Source organism: Sander lucioperca, chromosome 15 (assembly GCF_008315115.2).
Source record: "Sander lucioperca isolate FBNREF2018 chromosome 15, SLUC_FBN_1.2, whole genome shotgun sequence".
NCBI lineage: Eukaryota > Metazoa > Chordata > Actinopteri > Perciformes > Percidae > Sander > Sander lucioperca.
The window spans coordinates 3547338-3574162 of NC_050187.1; the positions used below are offsets into that span (position 1 = coordinate 3547338).

The window sequence follows — 26825 nt, forward strand, 5'->3', positions numbered from 1 at the left end:
AGGGTCTCAATGAGAATGTCAAGAACAGTTTAGTGGGTTCAAAGAGAAACTGTGCTTATACTGTGGGGAGAATAATCACCAACTGGTCTCCTGTCCTTCCTGTCCGAACCATTTAAACACTCAAGCTCACCAGCCAAGGACTGGGTCCTGGTGAGTCAATCAGTAATTTCCGATATTCCCCGTAGACGCATTAACGTAAAGGCTGTATTATGTGTTAATGGTAAAGAGATTCCTCTCCAAGCTCTAGTTGATTCAGGTTCTGATGCTAACATTATGGATTCTGAGTTAGTCAACCATCACCAGATTCCCCTAGCCTCACTTGAGACACCCCTAGTGGTCAGAACACTCAATGGTGAGATTTTAGCTCGAGTCTCTCATGAAACATTTCCTCTGCCCTTGTTAGCTAGCAACCATCACGAGCAACTCAGCTTCCACGTTTTGCCCTCAACTAATGCCCCCATTGTTTTGGGTCTCCCCTGGTTACAGCTCCACAATCCCATTATTGACTGGTCAGCCGGTAAAATTACCAGCTGGAGCTCTTTTTGTCATTCCACCTGTCTCAAGTCAGCCCAAACTACATGCATTAACACACTCAGATCTCAACCACCAGAACCTACCGATTTGTCTACTGTTCCTCCTATCTATCATGACCTGGCAGAGGTGTTCAGTAAAGAAAAGGCCTTATCTTTACCACCTCATCGACCTTATGACTGCTCCATTGACCTGCTGCCCGGGGCTCCGCTTCCCACCAGTAGGTTGTACAATCTCTCTGCGCCTGAACGCGAAGCAATGGAGCAGTACATTGGTGAGTCCCTCAAGTCTGGCATTATTCGTTCCTCCTCGTCTCCTGTGGGTGCTGGATTTTTCTTTGTGTCAAAGAAAGATAAGTCTCTCAGACCTTGTATTGATTTTCGTGATTTGAATAACATAACTGTAAAGAACAAATATCCCCTGCCTCTGCTTAGTTCTGCTTTTGAGCCTCTGGTGGGAGCCACTGTTTTCACCAAGCTGGACCTACGGAATGCCTACCACCTGGTCAGAATCAAGGAGGGGGACGAATGGAAGACGGCCTTCAACACTCATCTCGGCCACTTCGAATATCTGGTCATGCCATTCGGACTCACCAACGCTCCCGCTGTGTTCCAGGCGCTAGTCAATGATGTTCTCCGTGATCTGCTCAACCGGTCAGTCTTCATGTACCTTGACGACATACTTATCTTCTCCAAGAACATGGAGGACCATGTCCAGCATGTTTGACAAGTTGATGAGACTACTGGAAAACAAACTGTACGTCAAGGCTGAGAAATGCGAGTTCCACTCTTCTTCTGTTTCCTTCCTGGGATATATTGTGGAGAGTGGGCAGGTGAAGACGGACCCGAGCAAGGTACAGGCTGTAACTGAGTGGCCAGTTCCCACCACCAGGAAACAGTTACAGCGGTTCTTAGGTTTTGCTAACTTTTACCGCCATTTTATTCGGAACTACAGTTCTCTGGTTGCTCCTATGACAACACTAACCTCTCCCTCTGTTCCCTTGTGTGGTCTGCAGCAGCTGCCAAGGCTTTCATGGAGCTCAAGGACCGTTTCTCCTCTGCCCCCATTCTCGTTCAGCCCGATTCCTCCAGCCAGTTCGTGGTGGAGGTGGACGCATCGAACGTTGGGGTTGGTGCTGTTCTCTCCCAACGTTCAGCAGGTGATAACAAGCTACACCCCTGTGCATTCTTCTCCAAGAAGTTTGCCTGCTGAGAGGAACTATGACGTTGGGAATTGGGAGTTGCTGGCTGTAAAACTAGCTTTGGAGGAGTGGAGACACTGGCTGGAGGGGGCCGTTGTTCCGTTCCTGGTTTGGACCGATCATAAAAACCTTGCATATATTCAGACGGCTAAGCACCTGAACTCCCGCCAGGCCCGGTGGGCCTTGTTTTTTGGTCGATTCAACTTCTCTCTCACCTACCATCCCGGCAGTAAGAATGTCAAGCCCGATGCCCTCTCAAGACAGTTCTGCTCGGTTCTGGAGGAACCCATCACTCCCGACACCATCATCCCTTCTACCTACTTGGTGGCGTCCCTGACCTGGGAGGTGGAATCTAGGGTAAGACAAGCACTCCGCACTAACCCTGACCCTGGTAGTGGCCCACCGGGGTGTATGTTTGTTCCCGATTCTGTTCGCTCCCAGGTCCTCCAGTGGGGTCACGCCTCCAAGTTTTCCTGTCATCCTGGAGTGGCTCGTACTCTCTCCCTCATCCGGAGACACTTCTGGTGGTCCACCATGGCGGTGGACGTACGGGAGTTCGTCGGGGCCTGTACCATCTGCGCCAGGGGCAAGGTGTCTCATCGCCCACTGACTGGTCTTCTCTGTCCCCTTCCTCTACCTGGTCGACCCTGGTCACATATTGCTCTGGACTTTGTCAAGGGACTACCGCCCTCAAGAGGTAACGACACAATTTTGACCATTGTTGATCGTTTTTCTAAGGCAGTCCATTTCGTGGCTCTCCCTAAACTGCCGTCGGCTGCCGAGACGGCCAACCTCATGGTGAACCACGTCTTCAGAATCCACGGTATTCCTCTGGACATCATTTCCGACCGTGGTCCCCAGTTCACCTCTCAAGTGTGGAAAGCGTTTTGCCAGGCTCTGGGCGCCAAGGTTAGTCTCTCCTCTGGTTATCACCCTCAGTCCAATGGTCAGACGGAGAGGGCTAACCAGGATCTCGAGTCTGCTCTGCGGTGCGTATGTGCCCGCAATCCCTCTGCCTGGAGTTCACAACTCGCATGGATTGAATACGCTCACAATTCACTTACCTGCTCGGCCACTGGTCTGTCCCCATTTGAAGTTTCTCTGGGCTACTCTCCTCCTCTCTTTCCTGTTCAGGAGTCGGAGATTGCAGTTCCCTCCGTCCAACATCATTACCGCCGGATGCGGAGAATATGGAGGGAGACCCGGCAGGCCCTTCTCCGAACACGGGAACACAACCAGCGGGTGGCCGAGCGCCATCGCATCCCTGCTCCTGTTTACAGACCCGGTCAGCAGGTATGGCTCAGTTCCAAGGACATTCACCTCAGTGGTACCTCTACAAAGTTGGCCCCTCACTTCATTGGCCCATTTCAGGTTGAGAAGGTTGTTAACCCCTGTGCTGTTCGCCTCAAGCTTCCTCCTGCCCTCAGGATTCATCCCACCTTCCACGTTTCCCAACTGAAACCTGTTTCCACCAGCATTCTGAATAATAATAATAATTTAACCTTTTTCCCAAAACATAAGTCACAACTAGGACATGAAATGAAACTTGCCCGCTCCCCTGCGAGTGAATCTGGGAGCAAAGGATTCCAGAAAAAGTAACACGAGCCCAGTTGGTGATCATCACAGAGAGGGAAGTGTGGAAAGTGGACACAAAACGACCTGCTACTGGTAAAATCTGTTTATTTACAGGTGATAAAGGAATTAGGACACCACCTCTTGCGGTCTTTCCAAAAAAGCAGTGATATCAAATGGTGAACAGATAATGTAATAGTTTATATTGTGATGTTGGTGTTTTGATGCAACTTTGCACAAATGATGGATTTTTGAAGTGCTGCAGAAAAACTGCTTGCATTTACAATTGTGTCACGAGAGTGAGAGTTACATGCAAACAAACATCAATCCAGTGGCGTAAAAAGTGGGTATGCGCTATATGTGGCGCATAGGGGTGCAGCACCATGGGGGCGCCAAAGCGATGGTAAAAAATAATAATTAAAGCTGCAAGCAGCATTGGACAGGCCCTCGCGCCTCTGCACGTGTCGGGGTTACTGGCGGATGTTGTTCCTTGCGACCGTGCATTTGCGCCGCACTCAGACACTGCAAATTGTCACCAATGAAAACGGAACTCTCTGAGTTCAATGATACCTCACACAATAGTGTACAAGAAACGGATCATTAGTTATTAAAGGGTCGTGGCTTAAGCATATGGGGCAGGGCAAATCGTCACCAATGAAAAGGGAACTCTATGCTGAGTTCAATGATACCTCACACAAGACTCTACCTTAAATGGGTCACCAGTTATGAAAGGGGGCGTGGCTTAAACATAGGGGGCAGGCCAAACCATGACCAATGACAAACGAATTCTCTGCTGAGTTCAATGATACCTCACACAAGACTCTACATTAAACGGGTAATTAGTTATGAAAAGTGCACGTCTAACGATGCCTGCTGCTGTGGCCCGCCGTACGGGTTGAGCAGAGGCTGCACATTTTGACCGCCTCGTGGCCTCGAAACACTACCGGCCCACCGGGAAAAGTCCCAACTCTCCCACTCGCCACTCCGCTACTGGTATATGTATATCAGGGAACATGCCTGCCACACTTGCAGTTACCCGGTAACTAGACCACCAACTACGCTGACCTGACGGAGCTCCACGACCGGCAGCTCATGGTGCTCTGTAGCCTACCCAGTGCATATTCATCTTTTCTGGGGTAACTGAAACAACAACTACCGCTTACCTGGAGCACCACGACCGGCAGCCCACGATGAAATGTAAAAAAGTGTCAGCATTCCCTGTACAGCCTCGAACACTGCATTTACGACCGTGGTTTGTTTTCAATATCCTTGAAAAACTTCCAAACTTTCTTCTTTGTAATTCCCGTGGAAATGCACAGCTCGCAGCTACACTAGTGTCTGACATCTACCTGATCTACATTCACCAGTGGTCTAGCTATGTAAATTTTGGGGCGTGACAAAGGTAGAGACCAGAGCCAAATAAGGTACAGCCACCAAGTTGACGTCAACTACTTCGTTTTGCTTCGTTGGGATTTGCCTGTTTTCAGAGGCAGTTAGAAATTGTGAGATTTGCATAGGAAAGAGGTGTCAATGGGATTTTGAGATTCTATGTATGTCCTATTTACCCACCGAACTGTCGTTATTCAACTATGACAAGGTAAACTCAGTTTTGCATTCTATCACTCCTTTAAAGGTCTGTGCTTAGTGGCTCTCCATATTTGTACTTTTTAAAATCCAATGTGAATGTAATTTCAACAGCAGCACAACCTTACTGCATAATAGTTGTCTTATCTGATGCCATCACTAGGCTGATTTAAGAATTGAAATTAGGCTGCTATATTTAACAGTGAGTTCATTTCATTCAGGTGTGAGGATGGTGGACCAGGGAAGACAGGGGAAGGCAACAGGTAGGTCTAACATTAGGTGGAAGTGTAGGGGGAGCCACTTGATACCAACAGATTGCCAAAACTTGTTGCTGCATACCTCTCTGACACTGGGTAGTTGCGCCTCTGCATCAACCAACACACAGAAATGGTGGACATTTGCTTTGGAATGCAACAAGGACAGTTGCTGCTAAAATAGAGGAGATAACATGGAGGAAGATTCTCTCTGGACACAAATGTCAATTCAGTGAGTCTGTACCATTACAGTAGAGAAAGACAGAGGTCAAAGTGAAAGGAATATAGAGACAGAAATAACAAATGCACAAAAAAAATAAAAATAATCTTCCTTTTTCCCTTTCTTCTTTCACTCTCTTTCTCCAGCCAATTCCAATAGTTCTTTATTCAACTTCAATGTTACTGTCTGTATTGTATACCACTATGAACCCTATTGTCATTGTTTGATGTTATTTATTAGCACATTTGTTCTGTCTTGTTCAATATCACCAATAAAAATAAAAATTAAAGACGAGTGCTCCATCAATATAGGTTTTTGAAATTGATTCAGTGGCTCCTGTAGAGATCTATTTTTGGCAGGATGGAACAGCTCTGACAGCATTTATCATCATGGGACACCAAAGCTATCCAACAAAACCTCAAATAAATACATACAATATGTTTCAATGTTGCTGTGGTCAAAGAGAAGCCTTTTTAATGATGTTAGATATTTAATTAAAAAAAAAAAGCTAATATTGGCCTAGTTGTTTGGCAAACCAAGCAAGGATGGAAAGAGAATTTGTGTGAAAATGCTTATCTTGCTGGTCTCACAATATTGTTTATGCTTTGTTTCCGACACAGCCTGCTAAACTGAATTACACTGAACAAAGGAATTGACCGAAACAGAAACAGAAACACACACACACACACACACACACACACACACACACACAGAAGCAGAAAGGTAACCAGAGACACGGAGGGATGGATGGAGGAACGAGGAGGATCTGTAAGTGCTGAAGGCAGACTGCCACGTATGTGACTTATTGATTATGTTTGAAATCGCATCCACTCAACATGGCTGCAAGGTGTGTAGCATCAGTTATTTATAACAGGGCATCTACTCTCACTCTTCCATGCTGCGGTCGGGAATGTTTTATTAATGCTGTATCCACTGAATCTCTCTTCTGTCAGCGCAGCTTACCCTCAGCTAAATCTTATACAATACAGCCTTATGTATTGGGAAAACAGGGTGACTGCATATTACACATTTAAGGTGAAAACCCTGAACCAACCCACGTTTTTCTACTGTGTTTTAGCTGTTCAGGACTAAGGTCAACAAGCATGGAGCACAGTGTCCTGGCGGTTCCCGGGCCAAGACACATAGCGTGTATTTGAAATGTCACAGGTTTGAATCCAGCTTGTGACCTTTGTTAAATGCCATATCCTCGGTGCACTACTGAATATCCAGCAGTGTTTGAATGTAACTAAGTACATTTACTCAAGTACTATACTTAAATTTGAGGTACTTGTACTTTCATTGAGTCTTTTTTCTTTTCATGCCACTTTCTACTTCTACTCCACTATATTTCAGCTTTAGTTACTAGTTACTTTACACATTAAGATTTTTGCACACAAAACACGTCATTCAACACTTAGTTGAATGACAGAAATGTTTGGATCCTTTCCAGTTTCTAAAATGTGAGGATATTTACATTAGGACAAATTTACAAGTATTCTGAAATGTTATGTTTAAATATGCAAATTAGGCATTATCTTGTTAAATATGCGCTAATTTGCATACATTTTCAGAAGAAAAATCTAAACATTGGATAAAGCCAGAATCAAAATTATTGTTTCATTTTTTTGACATGTTAGAGTCAAAGGTTGTGGAGGGCTTTGAAGGTTAGCAGTAAAATTTTGTAATTTATCCGGTGGGGTACAGGAAGCCAGTGGAGCGGAGTGAGGAGGGGTAAATGGACTGAACTGTTTTATATAGCGCTTTTCCATTCTTAACGACTACTCAAAGCCCTTTTACATAGTACAGGAACCATTGACACATATTCATACACTGTGGCCGAGGCTGCCATACAAGGTGTCACCTGCTCATCAGATAAACATTCACAAACATTCACACACCGATGGCCGACCGTTGATCTTGTGCGGGTGATGATCCTGGCCTGCGGAGTTCTGAATGGATTGGAGGCGATGGAAGTTTATTTGTGGTGCCAGTGAGGAGGGCGTTGCAATAGTCAATGCGAGATAAGGCCAGGATGTGAATAAGGACTTGTGTACTGTGTTGGGAGAGGGAGGGGCAGAGTCTGGAGATGTTGCAGAGGTGAAAGTGTGCAGTGTGTGATATTGCTGATGTGGGGTCGATAGGAAAGTGTAATGTAAAGAATGACATCAAGACTTAACTTGGGAGGAAGTGGGAATCAGAGAGCAATCCACTGATAGAGTGAACAGGTGGGCTTTGGAGAGTGTGTACTATGAACCAATGAGGAAAACCTTGCTTTTATTTCCATTAAGTTAAGAAGATTGCTTATAGCTTGTAGACAGGAGGTGAGGGCAGAGGGGGGAAGAGAGGTGTTTGTTTTTGTGAAGTTGTGTTTCATTGGCGTAAAAGGGAAAAGTGATCCCAAAATGATGGAGAATGTTGCCAACAGGTAGAATGTAGACACTGTTTATTGATCCCCAGTGGGGAAATTACATTTTACACTCTGGCATCTCTCCAGCTACCAATCCACACTCTGTACTTTGGTCCGTACTGGGACTTGAACCGCGACCCTCCGGTTCCCAACCCAACTCCCTACGGACTGAGCTACTGCCACCCCCCAGTGTGGCAGAAGTGTGTTCAGCCAGGCTTATTCTGTGATAATCATCACACAACAGTTCTGTGTGTATTTATAGCTCATCCATTTTGTGTGTGATCGATCTGGTGTTGGTGAGTAGGAGGCTTGGCATTGTCAATCTCTGTGGTAGTTCCCTTAGCCGCGCTAGCAGGCCCGACCAGGATCCTTGCTTCTGATTTCTCCCCGCCTTCGTCGCCTCCCGCTCCCGAAAACAATCCAGTGAGCGCCCGGTGGTCTGGCTATGTCCTCCAGAGGACAGGTCAAACCTTCGCGATGAAAACTTGAACTTTATTCCACCTGAAAAATAGGTAATTGAGCACTGTAGTGGTTATGACCATATCAGTGACTATATAACTACATGGAAACAGGCCAAATGTCAAATCTCTGAGCGATCTGCACACTCTTTACCTTTTCCTGCTACACCGCGACTTCAGCGCGAGACTACAGCTAGCCTTCTCTAACGCTATCAGTGTACAAGCCACACACATCATTTGGCCCATGTCCATGTAGTTACATAGTCACTGATATGGTCATAACCACTACAGTGCTCAACTTTTTGTGACCTTTACCGCACCCTCCGACTACCAGCTAGATCGCTAGCTAACTAGCTAACTAGCTTCGCTAGCATCTATTCCTTTGTTCCTCAGTTGGATTAACATTCCCTCCGGACCTGCTAGCTGTATCACGGGTTCTACTTACTTTTGCCTCTCTCTCTCGCCTATCCCGGCACCCTATTCTGAGCGTACCTCCATCTGGTATCTTTGCTGTACATACCTCACTTTAATTCAGTGAGGATTTGGATCTCCCCGCACGGCGAGGATTCGGACCTACCAGCCCTCCCGTGTCCCAGGCTAGTAGGCCAGCTGCCTAACCACTGCTTGTCGTCTGCTGTTCATCGTCTTCTGGCCCAAACGGGTCAGATTGTTATTCACCACCGGACTGTGTCTGCTGTTTTTGCCGGACTTGTTCTTCTGGACTACTTCTGATGCACTCTCTCTGCATGCATCTAGCTAGCCGCCGTTAGCAGCCACCTCCATTGTCCACAGGCCTATACAAGGCAGATAACAATAACACTGTACCCCGGACAGCGTTTAATTTTTTTTTTTTTCGCTGACTTATTTGGACTACTCTCTCTGCTACAACTCTGGAATACCACAGCCCATCCACCACATGACCTCAGCTCTCACGGTATCTCATCTGACTATTCACTGACTCTGCTCATTACGTTTACTGTCTGTCTATTTACCAGGCCTAAGCTAAGCCTGAACACTGACTCTGCTCATTTCTTTTACTGTCTGTCTATTTATCAGGCCTAAGCTAAGCCTGAACACTGTCTCTGCTCATTATTTTTACTATTAATAGTTATTAATAGTGATTGTTTGTGTGATTGTTTGCTTGATATCCCTACACTTAGTATGCATCGTGTATTGCTGCTTTTGTTTACCTCCTTCGTTTTACTTCCCTTTAGACTCCTTAACTCCTTGCATTATAACACTGATAACCCCACTGTCCCTCTGTATGTATCCTCAGAGACATACTGTTGTTTATCGTATCTGTCTAGTGATTCAACCTCCTTCATTGTTAATACATACCTAGACTTACCCACATTAACCTTTCACCCCGTCATTCCCCTTGCCTCCCTTGCGGCCCTGAATTTTCTTCACTACACCCACAATCCCATTACTTTATTTCCCTCCACTATCCGTACTAATCAACCAGTTCTTAAAGCCATGGGTCACATACTCATCCTGCTCCTCCTCTGCTCTGCAGGAGACATTGAGCCAACCCCAGGCCCCAATACCTTCCCTACTCCCCAGGTGCTTTCATTCTCTGATTTCTGCAACCGCAAAAGTCTCGGCCTTATGCACCTTAATATTAGAAGTCTGCTTCCTAAATTTGATTTATTCACCTCACTTGCTCACTCAGCCAACCTGATATCCTTGCCGTATCTGAAACCTGGCTCAGGAAACACACCAATAACTCAGAAATTACAATCCCCAACTATAACATTTTCCATCAGGACAAAATCGCTAAAGGAGGTGGTGTTGCAATATACTGCAGAGAGGGCTTACAGACCTCACTCATCCTATCCAGGTCTGTACCCATACAATCTGAGCTTCTACTTGTAAAAATCCAATTCTCTAGGAATAAGGCCATGACTGTTGCTGCTTGCTACAGACCTCCCTCAGCCCCAAGCAGGGCCCTGGACACCATTTGCGAAATAATCGGCCCCCATCTAACTGCAGAATTTGTATTGTTAGGAGATTTGAACCTGGACATGCTCAACCCCCCCAGCCACTCTATTCGCTAAGCTTGACGCCCTCAACCTCACGCAAATTATAAATGAACCCACGAGATACAACCTCAAATCTGTAAACAAGGGCACCCTTACTGACATTGTCCTAACCAACCTGCCTTATAAATACACCCCAGCTGTCTTTAATCAGGATCTCAGTGACCATTGCCCGATTGCTTGCATCCGTAATATGTCCACGGTCAAACGTCCACAACTTATCTCTGTCAGACGCTGTCTAAAACACTTCTGCGAACAAGCATTTCTTACTGACCTGAACCTTGTAGCCTGGGAGAGCATTAACCTCATCCTGACAATGGAAGACGCCTGGATGTCATTCAAAACCTATTTCCTCACTGTCCTAAATAAGCACGCCCTGTTTAAAAAGTTCAGAACCAAAAGTAGATATAGCCCCTGGTTCAAGGTTATAAACGACATCACTGCCGCCATTGACAAAAAGCACTGCTGTGCAGCCGTCTCTTGATCTGTCCAAGGCCTTTGACTCTGTTAACCACCATATTCTCATCAATAAACTTGGGTTTTCTCATGACTGCCTAGCGTGGTTCAATAACTACTTTTCTGATAGGGACCAGTGTGTTAAATCTGAGGGCCTGTTGTCAGGACCTATGGACGTCTCTATGGGGGTGGCACAAGGCTCGATTCTCGGGCCGACTCTTTTCTCCCTCTACATCAATGATGTGGCTCTTGCGGTCGGGCACTCAAAAATCCACCTCTATGCAGATGACACTATCCTGTACACATCCGGCCCCTCATTGGATAATGTACTAACAAACCTTCAGGAGAGTTTCAATGCCATTCAGCACTCCTTCCGAAACCTCCAATTACTTCTAAACTGGCAAAACCAAGTTCATGCTTTTTAATCGATCACTCGATGGGCTGGAATTAGAAAATGTGACTGCATACAAATACTTAGGTGTCTGGCTAGACAGTTCCCTCACCTTCCAGCAACACATAAAACACCTTCAATCTTAAGTTAAGTCTAGGATCGTTTTTTTTTTTTTTTCCACAACAGGGCCTCCTTCACTCACGCTGCCAAACTCGCTTTGGTGAAAATGACTTGAATTTTACCAATTCTCGATTTCAGTGATGTTATTTACAGAACTGCCTCTAACTCTCTCCTGAAAAAACTGGATGTTGTCTATCACAGTGCCATACGTTTTGGGACCAAAGCCCCTCTTAACTAGCCTGGTCCTACCAGACTCTCGTACATTTAATTTATACAGAGAGTCTGGCCTCTCTCCATTGACAAGTGTTAACTTCCTTGAAGGCGGGTACTCTGTTGAAGTTTAAAACTATTGGATCTGCCCAGAGCCACTCTGGATCTGCCATAACCAATCGCTAACGTTTGGTTGTGACGTATGTCATGCGCATGTGCAACAAGAGGGGAGACCGACAACAACTATCGGCTTATATTTAGCATTAGCATCGCTAGCGTTAGCCTTAGCCGACTCCTTCACCACTAACGGAGCGAGCTGGAAAATCAAACTTTTCCCGAACCTCGTGGGGAGGAGGGCCACAACATCATGGCCACCAACACAACTCAGCAAAGATTGTTCTTGCTCGGGCTTTAACTTCTGGATATTCGGCAGCGTTGCTGCCACAACGGACCAAATGGCTTCGCTCGCATGTTTCTAGTGCACGTCCTCAACGTCATCGTTCTCAGCCACTCCCTCTGTTTGCTGATTGGACCGCCAAATATTTGACCGGAGAAAACCTAAGAATATACCGCAAACCCAGACGGAGTACTGAAGGGAAATGAAAATTGAGCGGAAGTAAGTAGGAGGGCGGAGCCAGGCTACCTCTTAACACCCACCACTGCAACCTCTATGCATTAGTTGGCTGGCTCTCGCTACACACTCGACGCCTAACTCATTGGTACCAACTCATTTACAAGTCTGTGCTAGGCAAAGTCCCGCCGTACCTAAGCTCACTGGTCACAATAACCCTACCCACCCGTAATCTCCACTCAAGCAGTTACATCTCCTTTGTCACCCCAAAAGTGCACACCTCCTTTGGCCGCCACTCCTTACAGTTCTCAGCTGCAAATGACTGGACTGAACTATAAAAAACCCTGAAACTCAAAACCCTTATCCCACTAACTACCTTCAAAACACGCCTGACCAAGCTCCTGTCCGATCACTGCAGGTACTAACTGTTTTTGCATTGTTTTTACCCACCCTAACCCACTGTCTCTGTCATGCCCCATTGCACATTTGTACATATCTGTTTACACGCTTTTGCACTTTGCATCTGCCCTGGCATGCAAAACTGTATTTCCCACCACCATTGTTGCACTACCTTGTTGTCACACTATTTTTTGCACATCCACTACTCATATCTACACCTACCTCACTATTTAGACCACTACCTGCACTAATTGTATATTGACTCTTTACCACATTTTAGCATTTAGATAGCTCCGTTTATTCATGTATATTGTGCTATGATTGATCAGCATCACTAGCTAGTCCACACTTCGCACAAACTGTACATTGACTCTTTACTTCATCTCAGCATTTTATTATTCATACAGTGTGTTGTGTTATTTCTGATTCTACCTCACTACCTAGACAAATATTTGCATTAACGGTATATTGACTCTTTACTATATTCTGCATTTAGACAAACTGACTGTTCATATTCTCTGTTATTACTGACCCACATCACTAACTAGATTACATCTTGCACTATCCGTATATTGACTTCACTACTTCTCAGCATTCATATAGACTATTTATATATTCTGTGTTATAACCACAATTTAATTTGCACTAACTGTATTCTGACTTTTTTACTACATCTCAGCAATGTACTATATTGTCTATTCATGTATATTTATACTTACTTACACCTCACTTTGCGCCTTCTTTGAATCTGCCTACTTAATCTGTACCTTTGTAGCCTATTGCACTCTGTTTTCTTGGCCAGGTCGCCGTTGCAAATGAGAACCTGTTCTCAACGGCCTACCTGGTTAAATAAATATAAATATAAATATAAATATGTTGTCTTATGGTTGCAGCTAGCAGAAATGGGCTGGGTGACACACCAAATACCACTCTATTCATCCTCATGATGCGCAGCTCATTTTTCACTGGTTGGAGGTCCATGCAGCCACAAGAACCTCACAGCATCTTTATCCCTTTCTGTTAGAGCAATCTGCCAGAATGTCTTAGTAATGTCTGAAGTAAAGTCTATCTGGTGGAGCCTGAACTTGATTGTGTGATGATGCATCAAAAACTACTCTTAGTTTAGTTGTTATCTTGTCTTCTCTTAGAACAGCATGATGTGGCATGTAGTATCTCACAGTCTCAGGTTTCTTTGCTGTTGAAGAGTTGTCTGGGACATCCTCACAGATGCCTTGCTGCAGATAATCCTGAATGACATCATTGTACCTTGCGTACAGGGTTGCGTCCGTTCTTAGTTTCTTCTTGAGGCCTTCAAACCGCTTCTTTGCCACTGTGAAGTTATCTGGGAGATCTGGTTTGTCTCGTCGCCAGGGCAACTCAACTTGGTAACGACCATCCTTGTATGTTAAAGCATGTTTAAGGCCACTAGTGACCCTGTTATTCTCTGGACCTTACCTGTCACTACCTTCCAGTAACAGTCTGCTCCTATTAAAACTGCCAGTTCTGGATCATTTGTACCTTCTTGTAGAAAATCAGCAAGTTTCAGACCCCTTTTCTTTAATTCCTTTTGGATGGGTTCACCGGGCACTTTTATCACAGCACTGCACACTTGAGGAGTCTCCGCTGCTTCAATGTCAATTTTTGCTGCGTATTCCACACATTTTAGACACCTTGACAAGTTGCGCTGTGCTGTTACAGGAGTAGTAGAGCCAAAGGTGTAATGGCGTAGCGTCTCCTGCCTTATTACTGGTAGTCCTAAGGCTTTAACCACAGCCTCATGAATGAAGCTTCTCTGGCTTCCTCCATCCAGCAGACAGCGTACAATTTTTCTCCCTCCTGGGCCCTCTGTCTATGCCTTTACTGTTTGGAGCAGTACTGTGTTCGTCATGTTAGCCTTTTGTTTCACTGTGCTAGACACAGAGGATACAATAGCATCAGTGCTGCCATGGTCTGCATCTGTCTTCATTTCACTTTGCTCACAGACTGACTGGTGATGCCTGCGACCACACAAGGCACACAAAGCACCTTTAACTCTGCAGAATTTTGCTATGTGTTTTGGGCCTAGGCACACATAACATCTTCCCAACCTTTTCAGTTTCTCTTTGCGTGCAGACACAGACTTTTCTGGACAGTGTTCTGGTTTATGGTTATCACTGTCACAGTATATACAGTTCTGAGGGGCATTATTGGCGGTGTGCAGTGCAGTGGCTGATGGCACACTCCATTTTTAGGGCCCGAGCGCCGACAGCGGCAAAGGCCCTATTGAAACTGAAGGAATTATTATTATTTTCCCGGCAAATGAATTGGCTTTTTGAGGGGCTTAACATATTAAAAAACTCACCAAATTTGGCGGTCGCATCAAGTCTGGTGAAAATTTACGTATTTTAAGGGTTTCGGGAATATGCGCGCAAATATGGCTCGCTAGCGCCCCCTACAATGTTAAAAAAATTGAGCCCCTGCAGTGCGTTTAACGTAGACTCACGAAACTTGGTACACATATGTATCATGTCAAGATGTACAAAACACGTCATTGAAGCCATACCCTAAGCCCAACAGGAAGTCCGCCATTTTGATTTCAAAGTTCGAAATTAGTGCGATTTTGGCCATTTCCACATGTCGTACTTTAACGAACTCCTCCTAGAGATTTCATCCGATCAACTTCAAATTCGGTCTGTGCCATCTTAAGACATTAAAGATGAAAAGTTGTTAAAAGAAAAACTTTTCGTCATAGGGCATGGCCGTGGCGGGGCGGCCATTTTGTGCGTTTCGCCGCCGAAACAGGAAGTGGGTGTAACTCGAGTGTACATTGTCCAATTGGCTCGAAACTTTTCAGGATTCATAAGAGTCCAACCCTGAGGACAAATAAAGGCCGATATTTACTTAAAGTCATAGCGCCCCCTAGTGGCAACAGGAAGTAGGCCTAAAAGTCAAGGTGCTATACTTTAACGAACTCCTCCTAGAGATTTCATCCGATGTACTTCAAACTTGGTCTCTATCATCCCAACACCTTAAAGATGAAAAGTTATTAAAAGAAAAACTTTTTGTCTGACGGTGTGGGCGTGGCGGCCATTTTGAGTGTTGAGCGATGAACAAATAAATTGTTGTAACTTGAGTGTACGTTGTCGTATCTGCCTGAAAATTCTCAAGATTGACAAGGGTCCAGGCCTGAGGACACCTACAAGCCATATTTGACTTTTGGTCATAGCGCCCCCCGCTGGCAACAGGAAATGCGCCTTATATGACAAACATCATCCGATTTACATGAAACTTAGAATGTGTGGTCTACATGTGATAATGAGCCGGCCCCTATAATATAACCACGCCCACTTACTCAGGCCATGCCCCCTTTCATAACATTTGTACCGTTTAAGGTAGAGTCTTGTGTGAGGTGTCATTGAACTCAGCAGAGAGTTCCTTCTTCATTGGTGATCGTTTGGCCTGCCCCCTATGCTTAAGCCACACCCCCTTTCATAACATTTGAACGATTTAAGGTTGACCATTGTGTGAGGTATCAATGAAATCAGCAGAGAGTTCCTTCTTCATTGGTGATGGTTTGGCCCGCCCCCTATGCTTAAGCCACGCCCCCTTTCATAACATTTGAACGATTTACGGTTGACCATTGTGTGAGGTATCAGTGAACTCAGCAGAGAGTTGCTTCTTCATTGGTGATGTTAGGCCCGCCCCCTATGGCTAAGCCACGCCCCCTTTCATAACATTTGAACGATTTAAGGTTAACCATTGTGTGAGGTATCAATGAACTCAGCAGAGAGTTCCTTCTTCATTGGTGATGTTTTGGCCCGCCCCCTATGCTTAAGCCACGCCCCATTTCATAACATTTGAACCGATTAAGGTAGACCCTTGTGTGAGGTATCATTGAACTCAGCAGAGACTTCCTTTTTAATTGGTGATGGGTTGATCCGGCCCCTATAATTTAGCCACGCCCCTTTTTATAACTGGTGACCCATTTAAGGAAGAGTCTTGTGTGAGGTGTCATTGAACTCAGCAGAGAGTTGCTTCTTCATTGGTGATCGTTTGGCCCGCCCCCTATGCTTAAGCCACGCCCCCTTTCATAACATTTGAACGATTTAAGGTTGACCATTGTGTGAGGTATCAGTGAACTCAGCAGAGAGTTGCTTCTTCATTGGTGATGGTTAGGCCCGCCCCCTATGGCTAGGCCACGCCCCATTTCATAACATTTGAACGATTTAAGGTTGACCATTGTGTGAGGTATCAATGAACTCAGCAGAGAGTTCCTTCTTCATTGGTGACGTTTTGGCCCGCCCCTATGCTTAAGGCACGCCCCCTTTCATAACATTTGAACCGATTAAGGTAGACCCTTGTGTGAGGTATCATTGAACTCAGCAGAGACTTCCTTTTTAATTGGTGATGGGTTAACCCGGCCCCTATCATTTAGCCACGCCCCTTTTATAACTGGTGACCCATTTAAGGAAGAGTCTTGTGTGAGGTGTCATTGAACTCAGCAGAGAGTTGCTTCTTCATTGGTGATGGTTTGGCCCGCCCCCTATGCTTAAGCCACGCCCCCTTTCATAACATTTGAACGATTTAAGGTTGACCATTGTGTGAGGTATCAATGAACTCAGCAGAGAGTTACTTCTTCATTGGTGATGGTTTGGCCCGCCCCCTATGTTCAAGCCACGCCCCCTTTCATAAATGCTGACCCATCTAAGTCTTGTGTGAGGTATCATTGAACGCAGCAGGGAGTTCCCTTTTCATTGGTGACGATTTGCGGTGTCTGAGTGCTGCGCAAATTCACGGTCGCAAGGAGCGGCGACCGCCGGTGACCCCGACGCGCGCAGAGGAGCGAGGGCCCGTCCATCGCTGCTTGCAGCTTTAATTTATGTTTGTTCTCACTAAAAGAGTTGGGCTTAGCACGCAATCTGGTATCTGGAGGAATGTCCCTTTGTGTGTTACCTGGTCATGAAAGCTGAAGTGCTCTCTCTCTGCTTTGGACCTCGGTTTGCAGGAATTTGATGAGCTCATGAACCTTCCATTCATCATTGAGGTCTGACTTGCGTGTGTAAGCCAGTGCTATGTCTTCCAGTATGAGCTGCAGAAGCACTGGGCATAGCAGGCATTCATATGTATCACTGTATATCCCTAGACAAATCTGTATTTCACATTCATCATAAAGGTGTCTCAAAGCTGCGACGTCTGATGATTTCTTTACAGGAGTTAGGCTCAGCAGCTTGGACATATGTGCGCTGATTACAATGGAGCCTTTGAGTTGGCTTTACGTGGCCATGATGAGAGTGAGAGCTGAGATAACCCCGGGATATTTCGCAGGTTGGTGGATTTTGTTGCCTCTCTTGATGGAGCTTTGTAAGAGCACCTTGACTGTTCCACTGTATTTAAGGGAACGTCAAAAACTATACAAAATGAGCTACTGGACTGTATGTTGTCTGTTACAAGAGAAAACATAATCAAAGAAGTCCAGAAAAGTTCTTTTTTTATCAATCCAGGCAGATGAAACAACAGATATTGCCCCACAGTCCCAACTTGTACTTGTGCTGCGCTACATCGACGACAAAAACAATGTGCAGGAAAGATTTTTTTAGTTCATCCCTCTGCAGTCAGCTACAGCTACACTTCTATCCTTCCTGAGGATCAGAAAAGTAACCTCATCATGCCAGGCATATGTTGGGGCCAGCGTGATGAGGGGTGCCACTTCAGGTGTTCAGAGGAAAATACAAGATGTGTACCCAAATGCCCACTACATCCACTGCTACGCACATCAGCTCAACCTGATAATGCAACAGGCCACCTCTCACTCAATTTTTTTTTCTAACATTGGTGGAAAAATTAAATTGGATATAAATAAATGATCAAATGAAATATAAAGCCACCAAAAACTACACACCAAAAACTACTGTGTCTTGTATTGGACAAAAAACTCAAATGGCTCTTTTTCTTTTAAAAGTCATTGCAACAGTGACAACTTGAGGCCGACTCCAGGCTACTACCTTACATTTACATATAAAAATGAATTTGCCTTGTTCTTCACTGAAATGAATGGTCAACAAATGTTGTCTTAAAGCTATAGTGGTAGTAGTATTTTATGTTAATGAACATCCGTTACATTCAAGCCATTGCCAAATTAGTTGATACAAAGCTATTTCAACCTACAGTATCAGCTCCACAAAACTTTCTCTGTATTTCTAAAGTATGACTTTGTTTACAAAAATGGTGTAGACCGGCGACCATTGCGGGCAGAACCTCGAGTGATGCGTATTACATCACCGCTGAGAAAGGACAACAGCAGCGTTGAACTTTGGAGACGAAGAGGACTGCTACAACAGGTAAAGGCATGGCTGAAAACCTGAAGAAGCGTCCACGAAATGTTTCAGTCAGTGATTGTACTGCTAAAAAAGACCTACACATTCAGGTTGTTAAAGAACACAACAGGACGTCACACAAATGGGCCATTTTGGCTGACATGAGCCAAAATAAAATATGAGAGGGCGTACCATTGTTGTGTAGGCGATACATTAAATATGCTACATGTTCTGTCCGCATCAGGACATTAGTTTGAGCTGATTGGAGTTACTGCCTCTACGTTACAGCTAAGAGGGAAGGCTACAACTAAGGCAACGCTAAAACAGGCAATCTCATCCTTTGCCACAACATGGAAGAAAAACAGGCAACCATGTCTTAGACCAGGTCTGCTACCTCATGCTCTGGGAAAAGCTCAAGCACTTCATCAACAAGTAAAGCAGCAGCCATTGCACGTGCTAAAGCAGAAGCAGCGAAAGCACAAGTTTCCTTTGCTGAAAAAGAAATGCAAATGAAGATAGAGAAGGCACGCTTAGATGCATCACTAGACATTGAAAATGGAGAAAGAAGCAGCAGCTGCCATTGCCGAGGCAGAGGTCCTTGAGGCAGCCGCAGACACCGATGGGGAAAACGTAGCTGCAAAATAGACCTCCCACTCAAGCCTAAAGACCCTGAAGAGCGTACTTCTGAATATCTGCTTCAATATTATGTATCACACAAAACCCTTCAGTCAATGCCGGAAATGGAACCCATTAATAAGTATGAGTTAGGATATGGAACTTCTATGCCACATAAAGATAGAATTGTTCCAGCTCCACACATTAACCAAGTGAAGGACAACAACACGCTCCTTCCTAGTAATGTTCCTACACAACAGGCAGTAAAGGTTGAACCTAGAACAGACCAGACCTATGCTGCTAAAGGGAGAGAGAGTGATGGTTGGATCAGGAGAGGAGGAATAAATGACCACAACCATCCACCAGCACAGCACTCCATTAGCAGGTAATCCACATGACAGTCAAGGCATGACAAACTTTGTAAGGTTCTCTGCTGCAAACTTCAGCACCGGACTACTACAGTTTGATGATCGCCCTGAAAGCTTCAGAGCCTGGCGAGCTTCATTCCTCAATGCAATCAGAGGCCTAGACCTATCAGCTGGGGAGGAGATGGACCTATTAGTCAAATGGCTAGGAAATTAGTCTGCTGGACATGCAAAGCGGATCAGGGCGGTTAATGTAAACCAACTGAAAGAGGTCTTACAATGGTGTAGGAAAGACTGAAGCACTGTTATGGATCGCCAGAGGCCGTAGAGAGTGCACTCTTCAAGAGACTTGACGGGTTCCCCACGATACATAATAAAGATCCCCAGAAGTTGAGAGAGCTGGGGGATCTGTTGATGGAGGTTCTTTCTGCCAAGGCTGAGGGAGATCTACTGGGCCTAGCCTTCCTGGATACTTCACGTGGCGTCAACCCCATTGCACAAAAGTTACCCTACAACTTGCAAGAGCAATGGATAAATGAAGGCACGCGGTACAAACAACAAAACAGAGTACCGTTTCCAACATTTTCCTTTTTCATGGACTTTGTCTGCCACCAAGCAACCACTAGGAATGACCTTAGCTTCGACCTCACCATGTTCAACACGGTCCAGTCCAAATCAGACAGGCCTGCCTGTGTCTTCCCCCTCCAATGCCGAGAGGAGCCTGACAGGGAGTGCCCCATACATAGGAAGCCTCACCCTCTGCAAAGATGTTGCAATTTCAGAGGGAAATCTCTTGAAGACCGAAAAGCCTTTCTTAAAGACAACAGGATATGTTTCAGATGTTGCGGGTCAACATCACATCTGGCCAGAAATTGCAAGGTCAGTATGAAATGCTCAGATTATGAGAGTGAAGGTCATAACACAGCTTTACATCCTGGACCTCCGCCCTGGATCGTTAAGACCATAGACCCTGCCATAGAGCATAGCGGGGAGGAAAAAAGTGTCCCCGCTGATGTTGTAGCCCTGTGTACTAGCGTCTGTGGTGGAGACCTCAGTGGGAGGTCTTGCTCCAAGATCTGTCTTGTTAGAGTCTTTAAGTCAAGTCATCCAGACAGAGCAGTAAGCCTATACGCTATCCTTGATGGCAAAAGTAACAGGTCATTGGCTCGACCAGAGTTCTTTGATCTTTTCAAGGAAGAAGGGCCCAGGTCACCTTACTCCCTGAAGACATGTGCAGGAGTAACAGAGACAGCTGGAAGACGGGCGAGTGATTACCAAATCAAATCTCTGGATGGTCAGGTGTGTCTACATCTCCCTACACTGATCGAATGTAATCAGATCCCTAACAATAGATCAGAAATCTCCACTCCAAATGCTGTACTTCACCATGCTCACCTTACATCTGTAGCTCTTCAGATTCCTGAAATTGACCACAAAGCCCCAATCTTGCTTCTCCTAGGAAGGGACATCATAAGAGTGCACAAGGTTAGGGAACAGATCAATGGGCCTCACGATGGGTGGGTCATCGTTGGGAAATGTTCATAAACCATCCACCCTGAACACTCTCTTTACAAGCACGCTAGAGAATGTTCGCCCATCTCTCTTTCAATCTTGTCCCAACCTGCTCCTCAGCAAAGAAAGATACAGCGACTCTCTGTCAAAAGACCTCATCGGGGGATACCTCAGAGATGATACCAACTGTGACAAAGAGGAAAATCACCTTGGGTGTACGGTATTCCAAAGGACGAAAGACAATAATAAAATGGCTCTCTCGATTGAAGACAAGGCCTTCCTAAAGATAATGGAACAAGGGCTCCAAAAGGATGATGCTAACAATTGGGTAGCGGCTCTCCTCTTCAAGTCACAGAGATGCCGCCTTCCCGAAAATCGAGCACAGGCACTAAAACGGCTATCTGCACTCAGGCACAACTTCGACAGGAAACTGGAAATGAGAGACCATTGCCTTTCATTCATGGAAAAAAATATTCCAAAGTGACCATGCAGAGATTGCTCCTCCTCTGAGGGAAGAAGAGGGACGTTGGTATCTCCCAACCTTTGGCGTTTACCACCCGAAGAAACCAGGTCAGATTTGGGTGGTATTCAATTCCAGCGCACAATACGAAGGGGTTTCGCTGAATGATGTACTTTTAACATGTCCAGATCTTAACAACACCCTTCTCGGAGTCCTGATTTGTTTCAGAGAAGAGTTCATCGCGGTTACAGCGGACATACAGCAAATGTTCCACTCTTTCCTGGTCAGAGAGGAGGACAGGAACTTTTTGAGATGGTTTAAGGATAACGACATTCACAAGGACATCATTGAATACCGCATGAAAGTGCATGTTTCTGGCAACAGCCCCTCTCCAGCTGCTGCTATCTACAGCCTTAAACGTTCAGCGCAGGATGGCGAGGCTGACTTTGGGTTGGACGATGGTTTGAAGTCACTGCTTCTGAAGAAGCTGCCATCAGCTTGCTCAAAAGAACACAAGACACACTTGCCTGCTCGAACCTCAAGATTGCGTCAAATAGCAGTGAGGTAATGAAAGTCTCTGCATCCCACGAACATATACACCAGTCTCCCTCTCGAGAACTCAACAGCAATAACTTTGTACCTTCTGTGATGCTTCAATCAAAGCAATAGCCGCAGTTGCCTATATCAAAGTTACAGATGCTGAAGGAGAACACCATGTAGGGTTTGTTCTAGGTAAGGCAAAACTCGCACCACAACCAGAACACACGATACCGAGATTGGAGCTGTGCGCAGCCGTGTTGCAAGGTTGGTACACGGACAGCAAGGTCGTGTTGCATACGAAGATCAACACGACCTGAACAGTGGCACCATGTCCCCACCGAGCTCAACCCAGCAGACTATGTAACGAGGGCCGTCAATGCAGCTCTACTAAAGGACACCACATGGCTGACAAGGCCAGCCTTTTTGACAAACTCTGAGGAGGATACCTTTGAAATTGCAGATCCAAAATCGGATCTAGAAGTTCGACCTCAAGTGTCTACTCTGAGCACCGCTGCCTCAAATGCACAGCTTGGATCACAACGCTTCGAGAAGTTTTCAAGCTGGAGGTCATTGACTCGTGCTGTTACTTGCTTGATCCACGTGGCTCGACTCTTCAAGAAAACATTGTCATTAGGACCAAGTAAATGCAAAGGCTGGCATTACTGCCAGGCGCATACTTAGTGGATGAGCTCTCTCAATCCAAAGATCTCATTATTCGTACGGTGCAGCAGGAAAGCTATGCCACAGAGCTTGAATGCCTAGGGAACCAGGATCCCTGAAAACAGCACTCTTAAGAAACTGGAGCCATTCATCAATGATAACGGCTTAAAGTAGAGTCGGAGGCCGCATCACAGAGGCAAAATTGGAGCGTGATGAAAAGATCCCTATAATAATTCCTGGCAGCCACCAGATCGCGAGGTTACTTGTGCGTCACTACCACGAACAGACACATCATCAAGGGTGCCTTTTTACAGAGGGTGCTATTCGCACTGCTGCCCTGTGGATAGTTGGAATGAGTATGTAAGCAATGTCATCTACAAGTGTGTCACATGCCGCAATCTCCGTGGCACATTCTATCTCAGTGGCCAACTTACCTGCAGATAGGCTAAGCATTGAGCCTCCCTTCATGAATGTTGGTCTGGACGTGTTTGGGCCCTGGTCCTTTCTCTCAAGGCAAACAAGAGGTGGCCAGTCTAACAACAAACGTTGGGCAGTGATCTTTCCCTGTCTAAGTATCAGGGCAGTGCACTTTGAGGTCATTGAGTCCTTGGATACTTCAAGCTTAGTAAATGCCCTCAGACGGTTCATTTCCATCCACGGTCCAGTGAAACATATCTGCTTGGATAGAAGCACCAATTTCATCGGGGCCTGCAAGGAGCTCAAGTTCCATCAAACATAGATAAATTCCATGTGATGAGGTACCTATCTGAACAGGGCTGCAACTGGACATTTAACCCACCTCACTCCTCTCACATGGGCGGTGTATGGGAGAGGATGATAGGCATAGCCCGAATAATCATGGATTCTATGTTCCAGCAGGAAGGATCCTCAAAGCTCACTCATGAGATTCTCACAACTCTTCTGGCAGAAGTAGCAGCCATCATAAACGCAAGACCCTTGGGTCCAATATCCGCTGATCCTGCAGATCCAATGATGCTCACCCCTGCTACCCTTCTCACGCAGAAGGTGGGCCCTTTCCCTGCTCCTTCTTGTCAATTTGACACCAAAGATCTTTATAAGCGGCATTGGCGTCAGGTTCAATTCCTTGCAGATGTTTTCTGGAACAAATGGAGGAAGCAGTACCTTTCCACGTTGCAGACTCGGAGTAAATGGCATTCAAGCAAGCCAAACATTGATGCTGGAAGTATTGTCCTCATGAAAGACTCCCAAGCTGAAAGGAATGAATGCCCAATGGCATTGGTTACTAAGGTATTCCCAAACAAAGATGGGAAGGTCCGCAGCATAGAGATCAAAATCTCCAGACAGGATGGAATCAAGCTCTTCCTTAGGCCTGTCACAGACTTAGTCCTCCTTCTCTCCAAAGTAGACTACAAGAGCAAGTAGTGACTTTCAAACACTGTTCTTCAGGAGCTAAGTGTATGGGTGTTATCTATAGATACCAGGTGGGGAGTGTTCTGTCCCCATCAGGACATTAGTTCACTTAAATGTTTTTCTTCTCCTATTGCTGGCAGTAGTTTGTTCCACATGCGTGTGTGTTCCTTTAAGAAATGTAGGACCTTTGCACCAGGGGATTTAGTCAGGAAGTTGAATGTGAGCAGGACAGCCTCATGGTTTGTGTTATCATCTCTCCATACTATCCGCTTCAATCTTCGACATTCCATGCCTAGCATTCTCGGTATGTGAAATAGATGCTGACATACTGTTCTTATATCTTTGTTAATTACTGTCAGTAAATTTGATGTGCAATTTTTGATGATGATTGATAGCTCATATTAGATTGACAGTAGCTTCAGTAAGCTAATTTGCTACTATTATCTTCGTTTGTGCTACAAGTATATTTTAGTTTATTTCGATAAACAATATAGGTTATATTACGTACACTGTACAACAATACATTACCGTATTTCCTTTATTTCAGCTTACATGTTAGCTACTGTATATACTACCGCATTACAGTGACGTGTAGTTATTGTTTTTACAATTATCATTGTAAAATGTTTGTGACTCATCAATGTGTAAGTAACTGGTCATTGTGTTTCATTTCCCAGTTTCACCCTTTCTCTGTCAATATATTGAGTTACGACGATCCCAGTCTCTAGTGCTTGATGGTGGAAGGTGTTTAGCTGCTGGTCAGATTGCACAGGGTTACGTGCATGCAGAACAAGACACTACATCTGAGCTCTGATGTATCCCAACATGGTTAGCATTTGATGCCTTTTTGTTTATTTGTCCTCTTTTGCTTTAAATTTCAAAGCCACAGAAAATTTCAAAGTTTCCCTCTCCTAAAACCACCTTTTAGCTCCACACATTCTTCTTCAACTTATTTTGTTCCTTTTGAATTAAGGAATAAACCAGTTTAAGATTTCACACAATGATTTTGTAAAAATTCACAACTTTACTGGAATTGACCCAGATTTATAAGTTAATCATTGATCATTGATTTTTTTTTTAAAGGCAATAAGTCTACTTCTAGTCTAGTACTATCTACCAAACTGAGTAATACAGGGTGTAAAATATAATTTTCTAGTAGATAAGCCAGTCTATGACTGAACAATTATGGATTCAAATGGAGTTTGCTCACAGTTGTGTCAGACATGGCGGCCTGAAGCCACCAATGATGTCTTAATGGCCAGATAGTATAATAAGTCATCAGTGTAAAAGGTCTCTGTACATGACTCAAATAAAGCCTGACAGCATTAAACCTTTCCCTTATAATGTCACACACTATTTAACATGCAATATAACCGTATAAATCTAAAAATGTTATTACATCATTCAGCATAATTGGCTTAATTTTCATGTCATGTGAATACAGATATTGTCCAAGGGTTATTATATAGTCCGTTGGTAGAAGATGGGTGATGTCTTACCCAGGCCCAGCAGGTCCACAGCCGGCTCTGTGCTTCCCTTGGGACTGGCTCTACACTCGGACTGCTGAGAAACACAAAGACAAAGAGAAAGGTTAAAATAAATGATCAAGTACAATGTCCAATTTGCAACAGCTTCTGTGTTCTCAATTTTACTTTATTACGGATACTGCAATAATGTGCATGTGACCCGATGAAGAAAACCATTACTGACCTTTATTAAAAAGAGATTTTAAAGGGACACTGTGGAGTATTTCATCTGTTTTGCAGTAGCGCCGAGATCGAAAAGTTGCTAATGGTATACAACAAGTGGTACAGCGGGATAAGCCGATTTCCTGGGGGCTTCTGCTGCTCCCTACAGTGGCATGTGCCGCTCTTTGGAGTGGTATGCCGCTTGTGTTCCGCCACCACATACCGTTTCCTTCAGTTTCAAATATGTTTTATTATGAAGCTTAATTTCAAAAATCAAGTTACATAATTGTTATTACAGTGCTTCTTTTTTTACAGTATACAAACAAAATAAGGAAGGGAAATAGGGATAAATAAATAAACAAATAAAAACAAAAAAACAACAAATGAGAGGCCCTAATCCCTACCCACCCCAGACTGCGATCAGGATACTGCTTGTCCTGTAAGATAAGATTCCAAAGGTAGCCAAATGTTCTCAAAGTCTTTTATCTTGTCCTTAAGGATGAACCGGATCCTCTCAAGGTGGAGTGTGTCCATCATCTCCGTGAGCCATATCTTCAGTGTTGGTCCCTCTATCTTTTTCCAGAATAAGAGGATACACTTCTTTGCAGTGAGAATTTCATATGCCAAGAAGCGCTGTTGTGCCAGTGTCAGTCTCTTTACTTAATTGGATATCCCTAAGATTACTAAAACTGGATCTGGGACAATTTGAATATTTAACACCTTAGACATGAAACTAAATATATCACTCCAGTAACCTTGTATTTTGCAACAAAGAACATAACTATTAAGTAAATCATCAACAAGAGTGTCACATTTTTCACACAGAGGAGAGCGTTCAGGGAAGATCCTATGAAGTCTTTCTTTGGAATAATGTAGCCTATGTAGGA

The 26825-nt window shown here is 44.8% G+C and overlaps 1 protein-coding gene across 1 annotated transcript in view; it reads right to left on the reverse strand.

Moving 5' to 3' along the window:
* The window catches only part of smap1 (small ArfGAP 1), a 235402-nt gene that overhangs the window by 77323 nt on the left and 131254 nt on the right, over nt 1–26825 (reverse strand). The window contains exon 7 of the mRNA XM_035992468.1: nt 25750–25813. Coding sequence (XP_035848361.1) covers nt 25750–25813 — 64 coding nt within the window. The remainder of the gene's footprint in view (nt 1–25749; nt 25814–26825) is intronic.